This window comes from Scleropages formosus, chromosome 6, assembly GCF_900964775.1.
Source record: "Scleropages formosus chromosome 6, fSclFor1.1, whole genome shotgun sequence".
Classification (NCBI taxonomy): Eukaryota; Metazoa; Chordata; class Actinopteri; order Osteoglossiformes; family Osteoglossidae; genus Scleropages; species Scleropages formosus.
The window spans coordinates 12,825,320-12,840,218 of NC_041811.1; the positions used below are offsets into that span (position 1 = coordinate 12,825,320).

Sequence of the window (14,899 nt, forward strand, 5' to 3'; positions counted from 1 at the left end):
GTCTTGCCATATTTTTGGAGGATATGTTTTCACCCAGGTGAAAAGGAATTTTTGCCAGAGATATAAACAGAGGCCTTGGCCCATCAGCACTCATCCCTCACCCAAGGCCATGGCATGTGTTGTTGTAACCCACATCTGCCAGGCACTTGTTGTAATTTTATTGTCCAAGATAATTCTGCCTTTCAAGTGGACCTTGCAGACCTAAACAGCATAATCACTAATAAAGAAAAGATACAAGTTTGCAGCTCTTTTACAGTTACTACCATATACCCCACTTGGTGCCCTACTACCCAGAAACATGAGTTCACTGTTTTACATGAGACAGACAGACAATCCAAACCACTTGTCCCAAGTGGGCTCGCGGCAAGCTGGAGCCTAACCCGCCAACACAGGGCACAAGGGTGGAGGGGACACATCCAGGAGGGGATGCCAGTCCATCACAAGGCACCCCAAGTGGGACTCGAACCCCAGACCCACCAAACAGCAGGACCTAGTCAAACTCACCGTTTTACACGATTTTAATGTAAAACATCTCACACTAAAATGTCTTGATGCTTTTTGGTAGCTGCTTCACTTGACCCAGAGATGCAACAACTTGTCAGGTAATGGTGGGACCAAAAAAAAAAAAAATTAGCAAAAAAGTACTGTGTAATATACAATATTATATTGTGTATACAAGTTATACACAAATATTTAGGGGGCTAAATTAAGCTTATTTAAACATTGTTATACCTATGACTTGACACATTATTTTACCCATTCAGACTTGATTTTGACTGGTGGCACAAAGAAACCAAGGCCATTGACAGTCAACCATGTCTCCCAAAATTATCTTGCAATTTTTAGCCTTTGGAAGAAAACAAAAATGGTTTGAGGACAATATACTGTAAGTATTGTGTGTTGCATTTCAATATCATTCACCCCATACACATTTGCACAATAAATAATTTCAACCAGGATAATAATACACTCACTGATATTCAGTGAAAAGAGTACATTTCACTTCTTAGAGTGAAAACACAGGATACTTGTGCTTATAGGTGTTTAACTGAAAAATCAATTTGCCACTGTTAACTAGTGTTTACTTGTACTTCATATCGTTGCAAATTAGTAAAGACGTTAACTTTACACACATTAGCATATGACATTACACAAATGTATCAATATCAAAGATTTTAAATACATTACACTGCTGAGACAGATTGAGAGTGATGCACAGAGAAAGGAAAAGGATGTCAGGAATACAGAGGTAGGATAGTGAACTGGAATAGTAAGTGAGACAAAGGAAATGAAATTCAGGCCTACAGAGAAGGTGGAAATCCGATAATGGGAGAAACACGATCTCTGCTCCTTTGTCAGATGGTGTTCTTAACATTGTGACTGTGATGTAAGCTGCTGATAGTAGTGATAGTATGGTCTATGCAGCAATGTTTAAGCTTTATCCTCGGACACAAAGGAAAAAGTATGTTAAAAAAAATAAACTAGACAACATTATATGAAGTCAAAAAGTAGTCTCAGACTATAAATTAGCCAGCTGGGAAACAATACATGTATTTTTAAAAAAAAAAAAAAAACCAACCAACAACAGTGGTCCAGAGTCTATTGCAGAGGTACAGGTTGTGAGGTAGGTGCACTCTGGATGCAACACCAGTCTGTTACAAGTATAATCAAAAACACAATTTCGCCAATTTAAATTCACCAGTACATCTAAAACAGGTCTTCGGGCTGTGGGAGGAAACCTACCTGGACATGGGTAAAACTTCAAAATGCCACAGTTACTGAGCCCAATTCAAACACGCAACACAAAAGCTTTGAGGTACCAGTGCCACCCTGTGCACCACTGTAACATCCAATGGGATGTATGTTCAAGGAGAGTGATGTGCCGTCCTTGCGTTTCAGCCCCTCGTGTTCCCTTTGCGTCAGTGCTGCCCTCCGTGATTGACAGTATAGTGGCCTACTATAGTCCCTCCAGGGAGATACAGTCATCTGCTGAGTTACACTATCAGCAGGACAGTATGTACATGGTTATACCGCTCATGAGTGTAACCTTCTCAAGTATACAGAGCAGTGCTGGGGCATGCTGTTTCTGTTCCCAGAAACACTGGTGTTCCAGGTATGGTTTTCAGTATACATCACTAACAATAATACAGTTTTGATCTAGGGAGCAAACATACAAATACAGGATTTTGTGTGTTATACAGTTTAAAAAGCAATATAAGGCAACTGCTCTATTACCCACTCAGGGGAAGGAGCAGCTGTAAATGAAAGCAGCACTATCACAGCTATGGCCACCCATGGTTCCCTTTTCTTCAGCGTCTCCAGGGAGCACTAAAACCAATCAGTTTCCTTAGGCTAACGCCACAATTCCTTAAAATGCCATTTCAGAATGCAGAGATCATGAATTAGCTCCTGAAGAGCCATGAATATACTGCTTTTATTCCAACACATTCCGAGTCTGCACTCATTCCAACTGTCTCAGTAATAGCCAACTACCACTATTACCTACATCAACATTCTGCCCTGCAAAAATATTTTGCATTTACAGTATAGAACATCCAGCCTATGGGATAAAACAACAAAGATTTACTCCATACAAAAATTAAACAGAAGAAACAAATGAAACCCAGTGTACAGATGGCCTTTCTGCAAATTGTTGTATTTTCTGTGTTACAATTCTTTAACAGCCTACATTGTGCCCTAACTGTGCTGTTAACAATGATGGCATGGAGATATAAAAAGAGAAAAAATATTAAAAAAATATTGGTTAATATCCAGATGAATTAGGCACATACTACATTGAATTGCTTTATATTATTTGTGTATTTCGTGTAAGTCAGTGCATTACACAATATACCACATTTAGTACATGTAAAAACTTGGGCTCATTTAAACAACTTTTCCCATAACAAGCCTCAAACCTATTTTGATCTTTTTACTGGATCAAGCACTTTTTAGAAAGATACATTCAAGTGTGTTTTGTCAAGAAGAAGTTTACATAAGATTGATTTAAATCAACACAGAAATCAGCTGCAAATGTCATCATGAACCTGACTGCAGTGATCATTGGTTTCAGAGACACATGGAAATAAGTAGATGATCATTTCTCTTTTGAAACAAAAGCAGCTTTTGTTATCCAAAATGCCCAGAAAACAGCAGACAGGTGACAATGCTGAAACATTAGCTTCCTGATTATGCTGTCGTTATATGATGCATGTGAAACAGTACTCGATGAGCCTAAATTAATTTGTAATATGACAGTTTCATCAACAGCTGATAGCATGATTGTCGATCTATACTGATTGCCTTTCTGGAAAGTTCTGGTCCCCTTTGGTTAGAAACATTTAGCTTTGATGACCAGGATATAAAGTTTATAATTACTGTTCAGACTAAGTATTGCTTTACCCCTTTACTGGCTACTCCTTCAGCCAGGTAAGCAGCTGAGGGGCATAGTAGGTAATGATGATGTCAGCACCTGCAGGAACAGAGAATTAAATTTTAACATTAAAAAGCAGGAAATCGATTTCAACAATTACCATCTACTGCAAGCCAGGGTTTGGTTGAATATCATTAAATATTTTTCTCCCCCCCCTTCCCATTCAAATCCACAGTATAATAGCCCTGTATTGCTGGGTTAGGCTCCGGCTTACCGCGACCCCACTTGGGACAAGCGGTTTCACTCAATGCGTGTGCGTGGATCATTCAACAATGGTAAATGTTGTCAAAAATCTGAGATGGATTTGAAAAATATATATATTAAAAAGTATTCAGGACTCAGAACTTCCTGAGAAACTGCTGGGTAAAGAAAATAATACAGCCAATACATTTATAGCAACTTAACATTATCGTCTTCCCCCTGCCCCATCTCACCAGCACGGCGAAAGGCAGTCATAGACTCCAATACAGCTGCACGCAGGTCGAAGGCCCCGGCCTGAGCGCCGTGCCACAGCATGGCAAACTCCCCCGACACATTGTACACAGCTAAGGGGTGAGCGGGATGCTGGGGAGGAAAGAATCAGATTGGAGAAGATGGTTAGTGATGTCAGAAAGGAGGAACATCCATTTCAAGGCAGGAGAATACTGGAGATGGTCAGGCAACCCATTTTACAATCTAACCATTTGGGCTGTGTCATGTGAATGTATTTAAGCACTGCGGTAATGCTTGAAAAAGTAGTGTTATTGGAGTAAATTACCAATTAAGCATGTGCAACAGGTGGCATAGCAGAACCGCTGCCTTGCTTTCAAAGTAATTATGTTCAAAACCCCCATTCTGCAGCAGTACCCCAGCAAGATACTAACCCTGAACTGAAACAGTAAAAATTATACAGCTGTATAAATGACCAAATCATTGTGAGCAGCTTAACAATGCAAGATGGGGGAAAAATAAATTAAAAAAAGTAAATAAATAAAATAGTAACAGTGAAAAGTACTACTGGATTGAAAGGTGAAAGCTGATGGAATTGTATGCAGACAGTACAAACCTTGTCCTTAACCTCTCTCACTATGTCAAGATACGGCAATCCTGGCTTCACCATCAGCATGTCAGCACCCTCCTTAACATCTCGATCCTGCAGGCCAACGAGAAGGAAGTTAAAACCTGTTCCTGCAACTTCAGTGAACCATACGCACGCACGCACGCACGCACCACAGCCCGAAGTGCGAGCCCCCTCGCCCCTGGGGGGAGCTGATAACACCGGCGGTCTCCAAACGCTGGCTTGGACTGGGCCGCATCTCTAGACACAGAAGACAGTCACTGTTTTACGACAACACAGCCAACAGCATGCAAGTAATAAACTGCTATAGGGTGCCCATCATCTTGAAAATAAATACAAATTTAAGTCAAAATGTACTCCAGTGTACAAAGAAAACATGTAAATGCTGTCCTTTTACAAGGCATGTGTTTATCATCGGTGAGCCAAGGGCACCTAATCCTTATTCGAAGAGTTGAAATTTACCTGAAGGGGCCGTAATAACAGGAGGCAAACTTAGCACTGTAGCTCAAAACAGACACCTAAGGGGGACAGAAGATTTCAGTGGATTCTCCAACCCCCCCAGGATTTCCTTTTGGGTAGAAATTTTTGTTCCTCTATCAATTTTTCCAAAGTAATTCAGGCTACCAGGTTAACTCAAGTTTATACTGAACTGAGAAGTACAATTATATTCACATATTTTGCACATACATGTCTTAACACTGCAATGTTTTGATTCATTAAGAGAATGGTTGGCATAAGTGCAGTCCCATCTTCTGTACCTTGTTGCCCATATCATTGGCCATCAGTGCTTGCTTGATGGCCCACACTCGACCATCCATCATATCTGATGGGGCAATAATGTGGCAGCCTGGGAGAAGAAAAATCGATTTAAAAAAAAGTTTATTATATGCACTCCCATTACAGAAGTAGATTAGTGGTATCTGGAAACACTGATTGGGACACAGCATTTTTCCCCATCCCATCATGCTGTGTATATCAGATAATTTTTTCTACTTTTGGAACAGCCAAAAAGGGATGGGTGATAAAACAGGCATGTTGGGACAGGACAGGACAGGAAAGCAAGACAGATTAAGAGAGGAAGGGAATCAGACTTGCCTGCTCGGGCATAGGCCAGGGCCACCTCTGCCAGGCGCATGCAGCTTGCTGCATTGTCCAGGGTGCCATCTTCACGCAGGATTCCTGTGCAACAGAACACAAATGCATTCCCATTAACAGAATCCAACAGCATTCTTCAGCGTGGGTAACGTTCCTTCCTAAGTGGGAAACTGTCCACCCATCCATCGATTACCCTTAACCACTTGTCCAATACAGGATGGCAGTGGGCCAGAGTACATCTTGGAAGTACAGGGTGTGAGAGAGTACAACCTGGATGTGACACCAGTCCATCATAGCATAATCTCACCTCACACAGTGCAATTTAGAGTAACCAGTTCCCATGAAACAAGACTTTTGAGAAAACCCACGTGAACATAGGAAGAACATGTACGCTCCATTCAGACTGAGCTCTTTTCAAACCCACAGGGAAGGGGCTATGAGACACTAGCATTAGATGCTATGCTACCCTGCTACCTAGTGTGAAATGGGCACATACACATTAGGTGGACTAGAGGTGGCCACAGGGGCATACACTGGTCATGGATCATGTGTGTAACAGAAGAAACGCCAAAGAAAGATCATGAAATCAGAAGAGAAACTGACCGCAATGACCATGTGAGGTGTAAGGGCACAAGCAGACGTCGCAGGCTATGAGCAGCTCAGGAAAGGTGGAACGCAGCTCCTTCACAGCCAAGACCGCAGGAGTATCATCTGCATCAGCTGCAGAGCCTCGCTCATCCTAGAGGGTTAAAAGCAGTCATTCCATACAACTGGTGAACAAACCAAAGTCAGAGAGAAAGTATAATTGCTGCATAGTTTTTCTAACTATTCAAAGCAACACTCCACAGCTAGAAGAATGTTCACGACACACATAACCTTACGTACTCTCTTCAATAATAACTGCCTGTAACCTACCTTAGGTACTTTCGCAGGGACCCCAAAAATCAGCACACACTTCAAGCCATTTTCCACATGGGGTCGTAACATGTTCTCCAATTTATTCACTCCATATCTAAGCAGAGAGTTTTCGTGAAGGTATCACACAGAGGGTCACAGTTTATGTAGATGCCTTTACAGAAGAACACAAATGAGAACAGGGCCTAAGGCAAGTCACAGTCAACATGGTGAGCAATTCAGGGCACATCCTGGGTTTTCGTGCGCGCGCGTGTGCGCGCGCACGCACACGCACACACACACACAGTTTTTCTTCACTTAAACGGAAATTTACTTCATCCGCAGAAACCCTGAACCTAGGTGGGTGTACACATCTTGATTCATCAGACCTCCCATCGATGGGGATTAGTGAGCCAGTAAGCTGCTCTTTAATTACATGAATGTATATTTTTGGATGGATCTGGTAGCAAAAATTTTTGAAAATTGATTCTGTGGCCCCGCTTCCTGCAGTGCTTACATCTGTATTATGCTTACAGGATATTCGGTAACTGACACCTGAGGCCCCACTAAAAACTGCTCCTGACCTAGCTCAGCTCAAAAAAAAAAAAAAAAAAAGCATCATTTTACCTTGTACATGTGTTATAACCCTGTGGTATCTGACAGTAACAGAGGGCAGGCTTGGAACGGGAGGTCGGCAGGAGAACAAAGAGCTATCGCACCCTTATCTCGACAAGGCCTGGTTTTGGTTCTGCCCAGCAAGACTGCATTTATCAGGGAGGAACACACCATCGCAAAGACTCCAACACCACCCCTTAAGACTGCAAATGACAGCCTTTACCATCTTCACCAGGACACAGTAATGTACTCCAGGACAGTGGTCATTGTTCCATTGTGAAATGCTTTTGGATCCTGCTACCGGAACAACTCAGCTTCCAAGGCTTAGACACTGAAAAACCACAAAACCCACTTCTCTTTCCACTTATGTCCTTTATTACCGTTGACTTACATGATGCCCTCTTCCCGAGACGTTGTGTGGAATCAGCACGTCTCCAGGAAGTCGTTTCTAGAGGAGACGAAATTAACTCCCAAGAAAACTGGTTTCTCACTTCACCACGTTACCCGTTACTCACATGGCCACCGAACAACCAGCCGAGGAAGCTCAATCCACTGAAACCAGGCACTATTGACCCATCTGCAAAATTAAATGCTCCAGACTTATGTAATGACATGGACATGGAAGGGTGAGAAAGACTGATCTCCTACCTGGCCTGCCCTGGGAGACTGGCAATGGGCTCCACCGCATCAGGAATGTCCCTGCAGTGAGATGGGGTTAAAATGTGGCAATTACCACCCGATTGCCTCCTCATACACGAAAAGCTGACTGGGAATGATGGGTTAATTGCAGAAATAAGGGAAACATGGTTCAAGAAACCCTACCTTTTCATTATCAATCCCTTTAATTGGTGGAAATAAAGTATCTCATAAGCTCAGCAAAATGGAGGAAAATATTTAAAAAAAAAAAAAAAAAAAAAAAAAAAAAAAAAAAAAAAAGGCAAGCAACTGTTCCAGCTTGCTTTCGTTCCATAAACAAGACTACAGACACACACAGGCTGAAGCCGCTTGTCCTGAGCAGGGTTGCGACAAGCCAGAGCCTAACCCAGCAACACAGGGTGCAGGGCTGGAGGGGAAGGGGACACACCCAGGACGGGACGCCAGTCCGTCGCAAGGCACCCCAAGTGCGACTCGAACCCCAGACCCACCAGAGAGCAGGACCCAGCCGAATCCACTGCGCCACCCCCCCCCAGACTGCAAAAATTCAACTCTAAATACAGAGACACACACACACACACACACAGGGCCAGAAATATTACGTGATGAAGATGGGGTAGATGAGGTTCTCCGGTCGCAGGTCCGAGGCACAGCTTTGCCAGTATCGGAGAGAGGGGTGGAAGTACCCGCTGTGCAGGACAGACTCGACAGACTGCATCGTGTCCCTACGAAGGCAAGAGCGGGAGACTGAACTGCACCAAGGACAAAGACAAAGCAGAACATTTCACACGCACAAACAACGCTATTCACGCAAACTTTGTTTCCAGCAGCAAAGTAATAACCCCTCTTTCATTCCCCACATGGGAAGGCCATCAAATAGCACCAGCAAGGAAATGCCAGCCATCTATGCAGCAAGGCATCTAAGCCCCTTTAAATGCGGTGTCATTTTTATTGCCATTATTTATTCTTAGCCGACGGCTTTCTCACAGGCAACTTCCTACGCGAGCTCTGTAAACTAAGCTACTTACGGTGATTTAGCCATTTGTACAGCCGGGAAACTTTCACTGCCTCAGTTTTCAGAAGTACCACCTCAAATCGAGGGCACTACAGCAGGAGCAGGGATTGAAACCCACTTTTCTTGTTTCCAAGGCAACAGCTCAAACCACTATGTCACCAGCTGCCCTGCAATACATCATGTGATGCTTGGTTTTGTTGAATTTTATCTTAGTTCTATAGTACAGAAAATGAATGAAACGAAATAAAAATCTCAGTCTCCATTAGTTCTTCCTGAACTGGTGAAACGAAGCTGCCCGAAAAGGGTGAGAAAGCCCGAGATGAAGAGCAGCCCCGGGGACAGAAGGGCCGGGGGGCAAGCATGCGTGTGCACTCCACGGATTAAGCGGGCCGATGATCGATTTTTTACGCCCACCTGTCAGGAAGAATAGGAGACGATGAGCAAAACGCAAGACCCGAAACCCACTTCCGCAGGGAGAAAGTGGAAAACGGCCAACTTTTCAGAGACGCTCCGAAACAGAAGGACCCGATGGAAGCCGTGCAGCAAGCAAATTAACTGAAAAATCTGCGTATTATTATGACAGTTACACACAGTGAATTAAGTTAACAAGCTCCTTCGGTACATGTGCAGTAGTGGTCGTCTACTTCTACTTGATATTTTTTACATATTAAAACGTTATGCCAGTAACGAGAGCGAATCATATTTTACAGCATACTCTCTGACGAGTAAGAAGCTCATTGTTCAGTTTGTGGAATTTACACTTCAAAAACAAAAACAAAAAATGGACCCAAAGAGCTGCGATGCATTATTCCGTATCAGAGAAAAGAGAAACCCATCCCAAGCAATAACCGCACAAGTTATTAATCAAAAAGGAAATTAAAAGAAAGGATTCGTTAACTTAAGTTTAAGCTGCACGCGCGCAAAGCACGCGAGCCAACGGATTCGAAGCGACCCGCTCAGGTCACGACTTCGCGGTCGGTGGAGTCAGCGGAGTAATTATAAGTGCAAGTTGTTACACTTACTGGACAGACAATACGGTTCCCAAAAGTGAGCTGTGCAATGCAACATGGAGAATAGCAACTACCTAAACGGTTACTCATTAATTAACTGCTACTGAACTCACCTTCTTTACAGCTCTACGCACTGCAACAAACCTTCTCGGCTACCGTACCCCCAGCATAGCCTCTTATACGACGCAGAACCCGGAAGCGGAACTCTCGCGATAACTGGACGCTGCGCGAAGACACAGCGACGGGAGCGGAGCAAATGTCCAAAAAGAGGAGCTCTCTTTGGACCCTCAAGCAGGTAACTCACGAAACCAGTTGTGTAGGAGCTTCACAGACTTAATGTGGATTGGTTTTAATTTCAATCTGAAGGTTAATCTCGTTAACTCCAGCCTGAATCTGGGCAGTTTATAATAATGTTTTCCCTTTTAGCTACTACTACGCTATGCTCAATGCTGTGTAGAATCAGAATGAGAATGGAGATGCTACAGCAGAGCTAGCCTGTTTGTTTTATGATTTTGTGGTGTTGATTTTTGTCCGGCCACAGAATTATTTCACCTGTTTTTGGAGTAACTTATTTTAACAAACGTTTGTTTGTTTTATATATATATAGTATGGAACATTTTCTGATTTCCTGGTTTGATGATCATTCATCAGTAACATTGCCAGGGCCTCACCTTTGTTTTAATAATGCCATGGTCATCATGTGACTGCTAGTAAATATGTAGATATGTGCTCTCCAGTGACCTTCTGCTCTCATGTTCTTCGTTTTGCCTTCTTTTCTCTCCCTCACAGGCTGAATGATCACCTCTGTCACGCTCTCTGTTAAGGTCCTGACTGTAAGCCAAGTGCTGAATACATTGCGTGTCAGTTAACAGCTGCCCCGGTCCTGTTCCCTTCATGGCAGCATTGTCTGCATTTCCAGGATTCCGGCTTTTAGAACTGCTTTCTGATAGTCCTCCATATAAGCCACTGCCCCTCATTTTCATTGACTCGGCTTAGTATTATCGTGCTTTGCTCCTGGACTGTCAGCCCTGGAGGAGCTCTGGACACCTTGCCAATATTTGTAGTGCAGCCTCCTGACCATCCATCCCATCAGCTATGCTGTTCTCCCTACGGGAGTTGGTTCAATGGCTGGGCTTTGCCACTTTCGAGCTCTTCCTGCACTTGGGTGCACTGCTAGTCTTCAGCCTGCTGGTAGCGCTGCAAGTCGACCTGTTTGCATCTGGGATGAGCTGGTGGCTGGTCTTCGTGCCACTTTTTGCCGCAGATGGCCTCAGCACCTACTTCACAGCCATCGTGTCAATCCGCCTATACCAGGAGGGTGAGCGGCGGCTGGCTGTACTGCGGCTGCTCTGGGTACTCACTGTGCTCAGTCTGAAGCTGGTGTGCGAGGTTCTCCTGTGCCAGAAGTTGGCTGAGGAGGAGCAGGCACGTGACCTGTGGTTCGGCCTCATCGTCTCGCCGCTCTTTATCCTCCTGCAGCTCCTCATGATCCGTGCCTGCCGTGTCAACTGAGCATCCTGCCCAAACCTAACCTCTGACAACAGGGGGGATGGAACACAAGCAAAGCTGCGCAGAGCCAACGTGTCAGACTGACCGCTGCAAGACCTGCCCCGATGGACTTGCTAGCTTATTTGCTGCCGTCCTGAGAGTGGAAGCGTTCGGAAGCGAACGTGGAATTCATATACGGCTAATGATGTAATAACCAAACGTCTGGACACTCAAGGTTTCAGCTTGCAGACGTGTCTTCTGCTGAGAGTCAAGTGGCTGGTTATAACTGTCTTCCCCTCCAGGACTGTTGGGACTCCTGTACCCATGTTTCTCCGCCCCATCTTTTGATGTTGAAAGCCTTGTCCTAAGCCCGATTTATGATGTCTGTTCTGACATTTTACATGTTCACAAACTGACACCGGAGATGTGTTCTCTTCCCAGATGCTGTATACCTTGTAATATCTGGTTGGTGCAGTCAATTCAGAAACATACATATTGCATTAGACATCTGTGGCAGTGTTTGTCTTCTTGATTATGCCTGTGCGTAGAATTTTGAAAAATCCGTATGTTCACTTACAGTGAAACTGTAAAATCGATCCATTTTATTTGGTTCTGCCTCCATCATTTGTCGTCTTACTTGTCGGCTGCCTACATTTTTTTTTTTTTTTTTTTTTTTTTTTATTTGTCATACATGTACAAATTGTAAATAAACATTGGTATTTAAGCCTACATATCTGTGCAGAAGTTGTGCAGTCATTTTTATCATTCTCTTTATTATTAGCTAATAATCTTTAAATCGGAAGCAAATGTCAGTTTTTGCTGATTTATATTGTTGGTGTTTCACTGGAGCAATTTAGGATGCCTCCTTCGAGGGTACTACAACAGTGCCTGTGTGGTACTTAAGTTAGATATGAGTTTTATACTTAGGTTCTTTGAGTCTTTTCAGACTAGTCATATTCAGATTTTTCTAGTACTGTATATTAATGCATGAAGGGAAGTAAATATTTCAATGACAAAACACATAATATTCTGTTTGGAATTGAGTTTCTGTCTGGATTTTTCATTACGTGTAACTAGGTGCTGTCAAAAGTAACAATTTGAGACCTTAAAAAGTGTGACAACTGATTTGGAATATTTATTAGAGCTGGTTAATGTCTTTTTCTGAAACTGACTTGATTGTGACAGCTTGCAGGAAATGGCAACCAAAACCTAAAGGTCTTTCCTTCTCTGATATGGATATTTTCACATACTGAACTCCACCGATTTCTTAAATATCTTTCATACAAAAACACTAACACTGAGTATTTCTATTATGTTTAAAGAAGCATAAAGCAGCAGGCAGCCCAGTGGCACAGCAAGTAGTGCTGTTGTCTCACCTGGGTGGTGCGAGAGGACGTGGGTTCGATGCCTGCTCAGTCTGTGTGGAGTTTGCATGTTCTCCCCGTGTCTGTCTGGATTTCCTCTGGGTGCTCTGGTTTCCTCCCACAGTCCAAAGACATGCTGTTCAGGTCCCCCATAGTGTGTGAGTGACAGAGAGAGTGTGTTCCACTGATGTATGGATGAGTGACCCACTGTAAGTAGTGTATCTAGCAGTATAAGTTACCTTGCTGAATAAGGTGTGTGGGCTGGTAACACTATATAGTTCATTGGAAGTCACTTTGGAGAAAAGCATCTGCTAAATTAATGTAAATGCAGTTCATTGCTTTTGTTTGTCAATCTGCAGACATTTTACGCAAAAATGCATACTTAACTCGCAGTTTTAAATTTAAAAAAAACCCCAAAAAATCAGATTAACGGTTTTTTGAAAGAGGAGAAAACGCTTGTTTTGAAGTCTTTTAGAAATCCACTTTCTTCACCACACCAATCAAAACCCGAATCGTTCCGTGCGTTAATACTGGACTCCCAACAGTGCGTGTGCGTGTGCGTGTGCGTGTGCGAGACTGTATTAGACTGCCCCTCCCCCCTCGCTTGGTCCCTCCTGCATTAGACTGAGTCTCGATCGCCATATAAAAAAGTAAGGGAGGAAAAAAAAAAAAAGAAAAAAAAAACCTTGTGCTTCCCGGCATCCACTGCGAATCATCGAAACCCTGATTGGTCAGGTGATTCGTGGGACACGGAGTGATTCACGGCGTCTCTGTGTCCTGTTTCACACAGAAAATGCAGAAAACTGACACGATTCCGGAAAACTGCACTGTCCGATATAACTTCAGTATTTATACAGCGGTCTACTTTGAACGTTTTAATAATTTATTTGGTTCTCCGCTGAAAATTGTACTAATTTTAAAGAGAAAAACAGAGTTGCCAAAACACGTTGGTCACGGAGAAAAGTGAAAGGCGGCATTTTTCTCCCAGAACTGGGGCAGCCCGTGTGTCTGTGGAGAAAGTAAACTTGGGACCGAACAGCAGCAGAAAGTGCTGTAGGCACACCAAAGCCCATTTCTACGCTAAATGCTATATTTATGCTTAATATTAATTTCTTTCAAGTGTGAGCAGGAGAAATAAGAACAACAAGCGTTATGGGCTTGGAATATAAACGAATAAAAAAAGAACGGTTTGACATCCTCACGTTTTTCGTAGCTAGAGTCGCACTGAGTTGGAGTAATTAATAAATTTATATTATACAGCATGTTAGAGAGGAACTCTTTTACACATTTTTGCTGGTTTCGTCCTTTCATTTCGTTAAAGCTGCCCTGTAACATGCGGTTGATATCCTTCAGTAGTATTACACTCTGTTTTACTACGACCCCATACACACCAGTAACTGGGGGAGGGGCAGGGGGGGCTAGTACGCAGATAAAATCACAATTCATATTCTTGACGGAATTTCAATAAACATATTTCCCTACAAATTACTTATCTCCTGTTCTACGTCACGCTGTTTTGTGTGATTCGACGTTAAAAAAAAAAAAAAAAAAAAAACTGTGTAATCTGAGGTAAACGGGAGGAAAAGGAGAGAGGAGAAGAATGATCCGTTCAGAGCGCAGAGCTCATATTCTCCACCACACTTCCTTCGTCCGCTTCGCGAACAAGATTTATTTCGACTTATTTCTCTCCTGGCCTCAGAGTGCGCGCGATTAGCATATCAAAGGCGCGGAGATATTTTATCGAAGGCTTCGTGAATATAATAAGGAAGGGACGGTGATGACGAAGCTGTGCCCCGAAAGCGGGCTCTTTCGACGGAGCGCTACGTTCAGTGAGCGCGCGGTCCTCCGCGCTGCGCGTGCAGCTCTCAGCAGCTCCTTATAATTTGCCCAGCAGTGACAGCGCGCTGATAAATCTTTGATGACGAACAGTTGTAATCCTCTCGCTGCGGGGTGCAAATGTGTTCCCGAGGCAGGGTTAAAAACAGCACGCACGAAGGGAAGCTGTTTGTTTATTCATCTGACATGGAAGCGCCTGAAACATACCTAATAACGGTGACACAGATCTACCAGATCATGTGATCTGGTAGGTGAAAGTCTCTGTTGTACCTCTCTTTTGTGCCTGCCTTTTTTTTCGTTCTATGGCGCCAAAGGAAAGGAGCGCACCGACCAACAAAACACACCATACCAAGACACATGACAGAAAACGCTATTGCCGAGGAGGGACAATACTCCTCCCTGCGAAGGCTCGCTCCTTCCACTCTGCCCTGTCTGTTC

At 43.4% G+C, this 14,899-nt stretch overlaps 2 protein-coding genes across 7 annotated transcripts; one reads left to right on the forward strand and one right to left on the reverse strand.

Moving 5' to 3' along the window:
• Positions 1 to 1,561: 1,561 nt before the first annotated feature.
• Positions 1,562 to 9,960, reverse strand: alad (aminolevulinate dehydratase). Of its 6 annotated transcripts, none has more exons than XM_018744664.2 (12): positions 9,887 to 9,960; positions 8,351 to 8,473; positions 7,743 to 7,793; positions 6,501 to 6,597; positions 6,189 to 6,324; positions 5,586 to 5,669; positions 5,249 to 5,337; positions 4,953 to 5,008; positions 4,643 to 4,730; positions 4,479 to 4,565; positions 3,868 to 3,997; positions 1,562 to 3,472 (listed from the first exon to the last, which is right to left on the reverse strand). In XM_018744664.2, exons 2-12 carry the CDS (start codon positions 8,464 to 8,466, stop codon positions 3,414 to 3,416), a joined length of 993 nt encoding a protein of 330 aa, XP_018600180.1. In that variant the 5' UTR covers positions 8,467 to 8,473; positions 9,887 to 9,960; the 3' UTR covers positions 1,562 to 3,413. The 6 variants fall into 6 exon arrangements, with proteins under 6 accessions (XP_018600180.1, XP_018600181.1, XP_018600184.1 ...); XM_018744665.2 differs by having other exon boundaries at positions 8,351 to 8,500; positions 9,887 to 9,928; XM_018744668.2 differs by lacking the exon at positions 9,887 to 9,960 and adding an exon at positions 9,786 to 9,880.
• Positions 9,961 to 9,993: 33 nt separating this feature from the next.
• Positions 9,994 to 11,903, forward strand: tmem203 (transmembrane protein 203). The gene is made up of 2 exons (XM_018744732.2): positions 9,994 to 10,068; positions 10,563 to 11,903. The coding sequence occupies exon 2, from the start codon at positions 10,869 to 10,871 to the stop codon at positions 11,283 to 11,285; it is 417 nt and encodes a 138-aa protein (XP_018600248.1). The 5' UTR covers positions 9,994 to 10,068; positions 10,563 to 10,868; the 3' UTR covers positions 11,286 to 11,903.
• The last annotated feature ends 2,996 nt before the right edge of the window (positions 11,904 to 14,899 follow it).

What these genes read in the sequence shown, in the direction of transcription:
- alad (XM_018744662.2), bottom strand. An exon ending in TGAGAGAGGTTAAGGACAAG is followed by an intron (nt 3,998 to 4,478) that starts GTTTGTACTGTC and finishes TTTCCTCCCCAG; the next exon opens with CATCCCGCTCACCCCTTAGC. An exon ending in GACTGCCTTTCGCCGTGCTG is followed by an intron (nt 3,473 to 3,867) that starts GTGAGATGGGGC and finishes CTGTTCCTGCAG; the next exon opens with GTGCTGACATCATCATTACC.
- tmem203 (XM_018744732.2), top strand. Translation starts at nt 10,869, where the DNA reads ATGCTGTTCTCCCTACGGGAGTTGGTTCAATGGCTGGGCTTTGCCACT.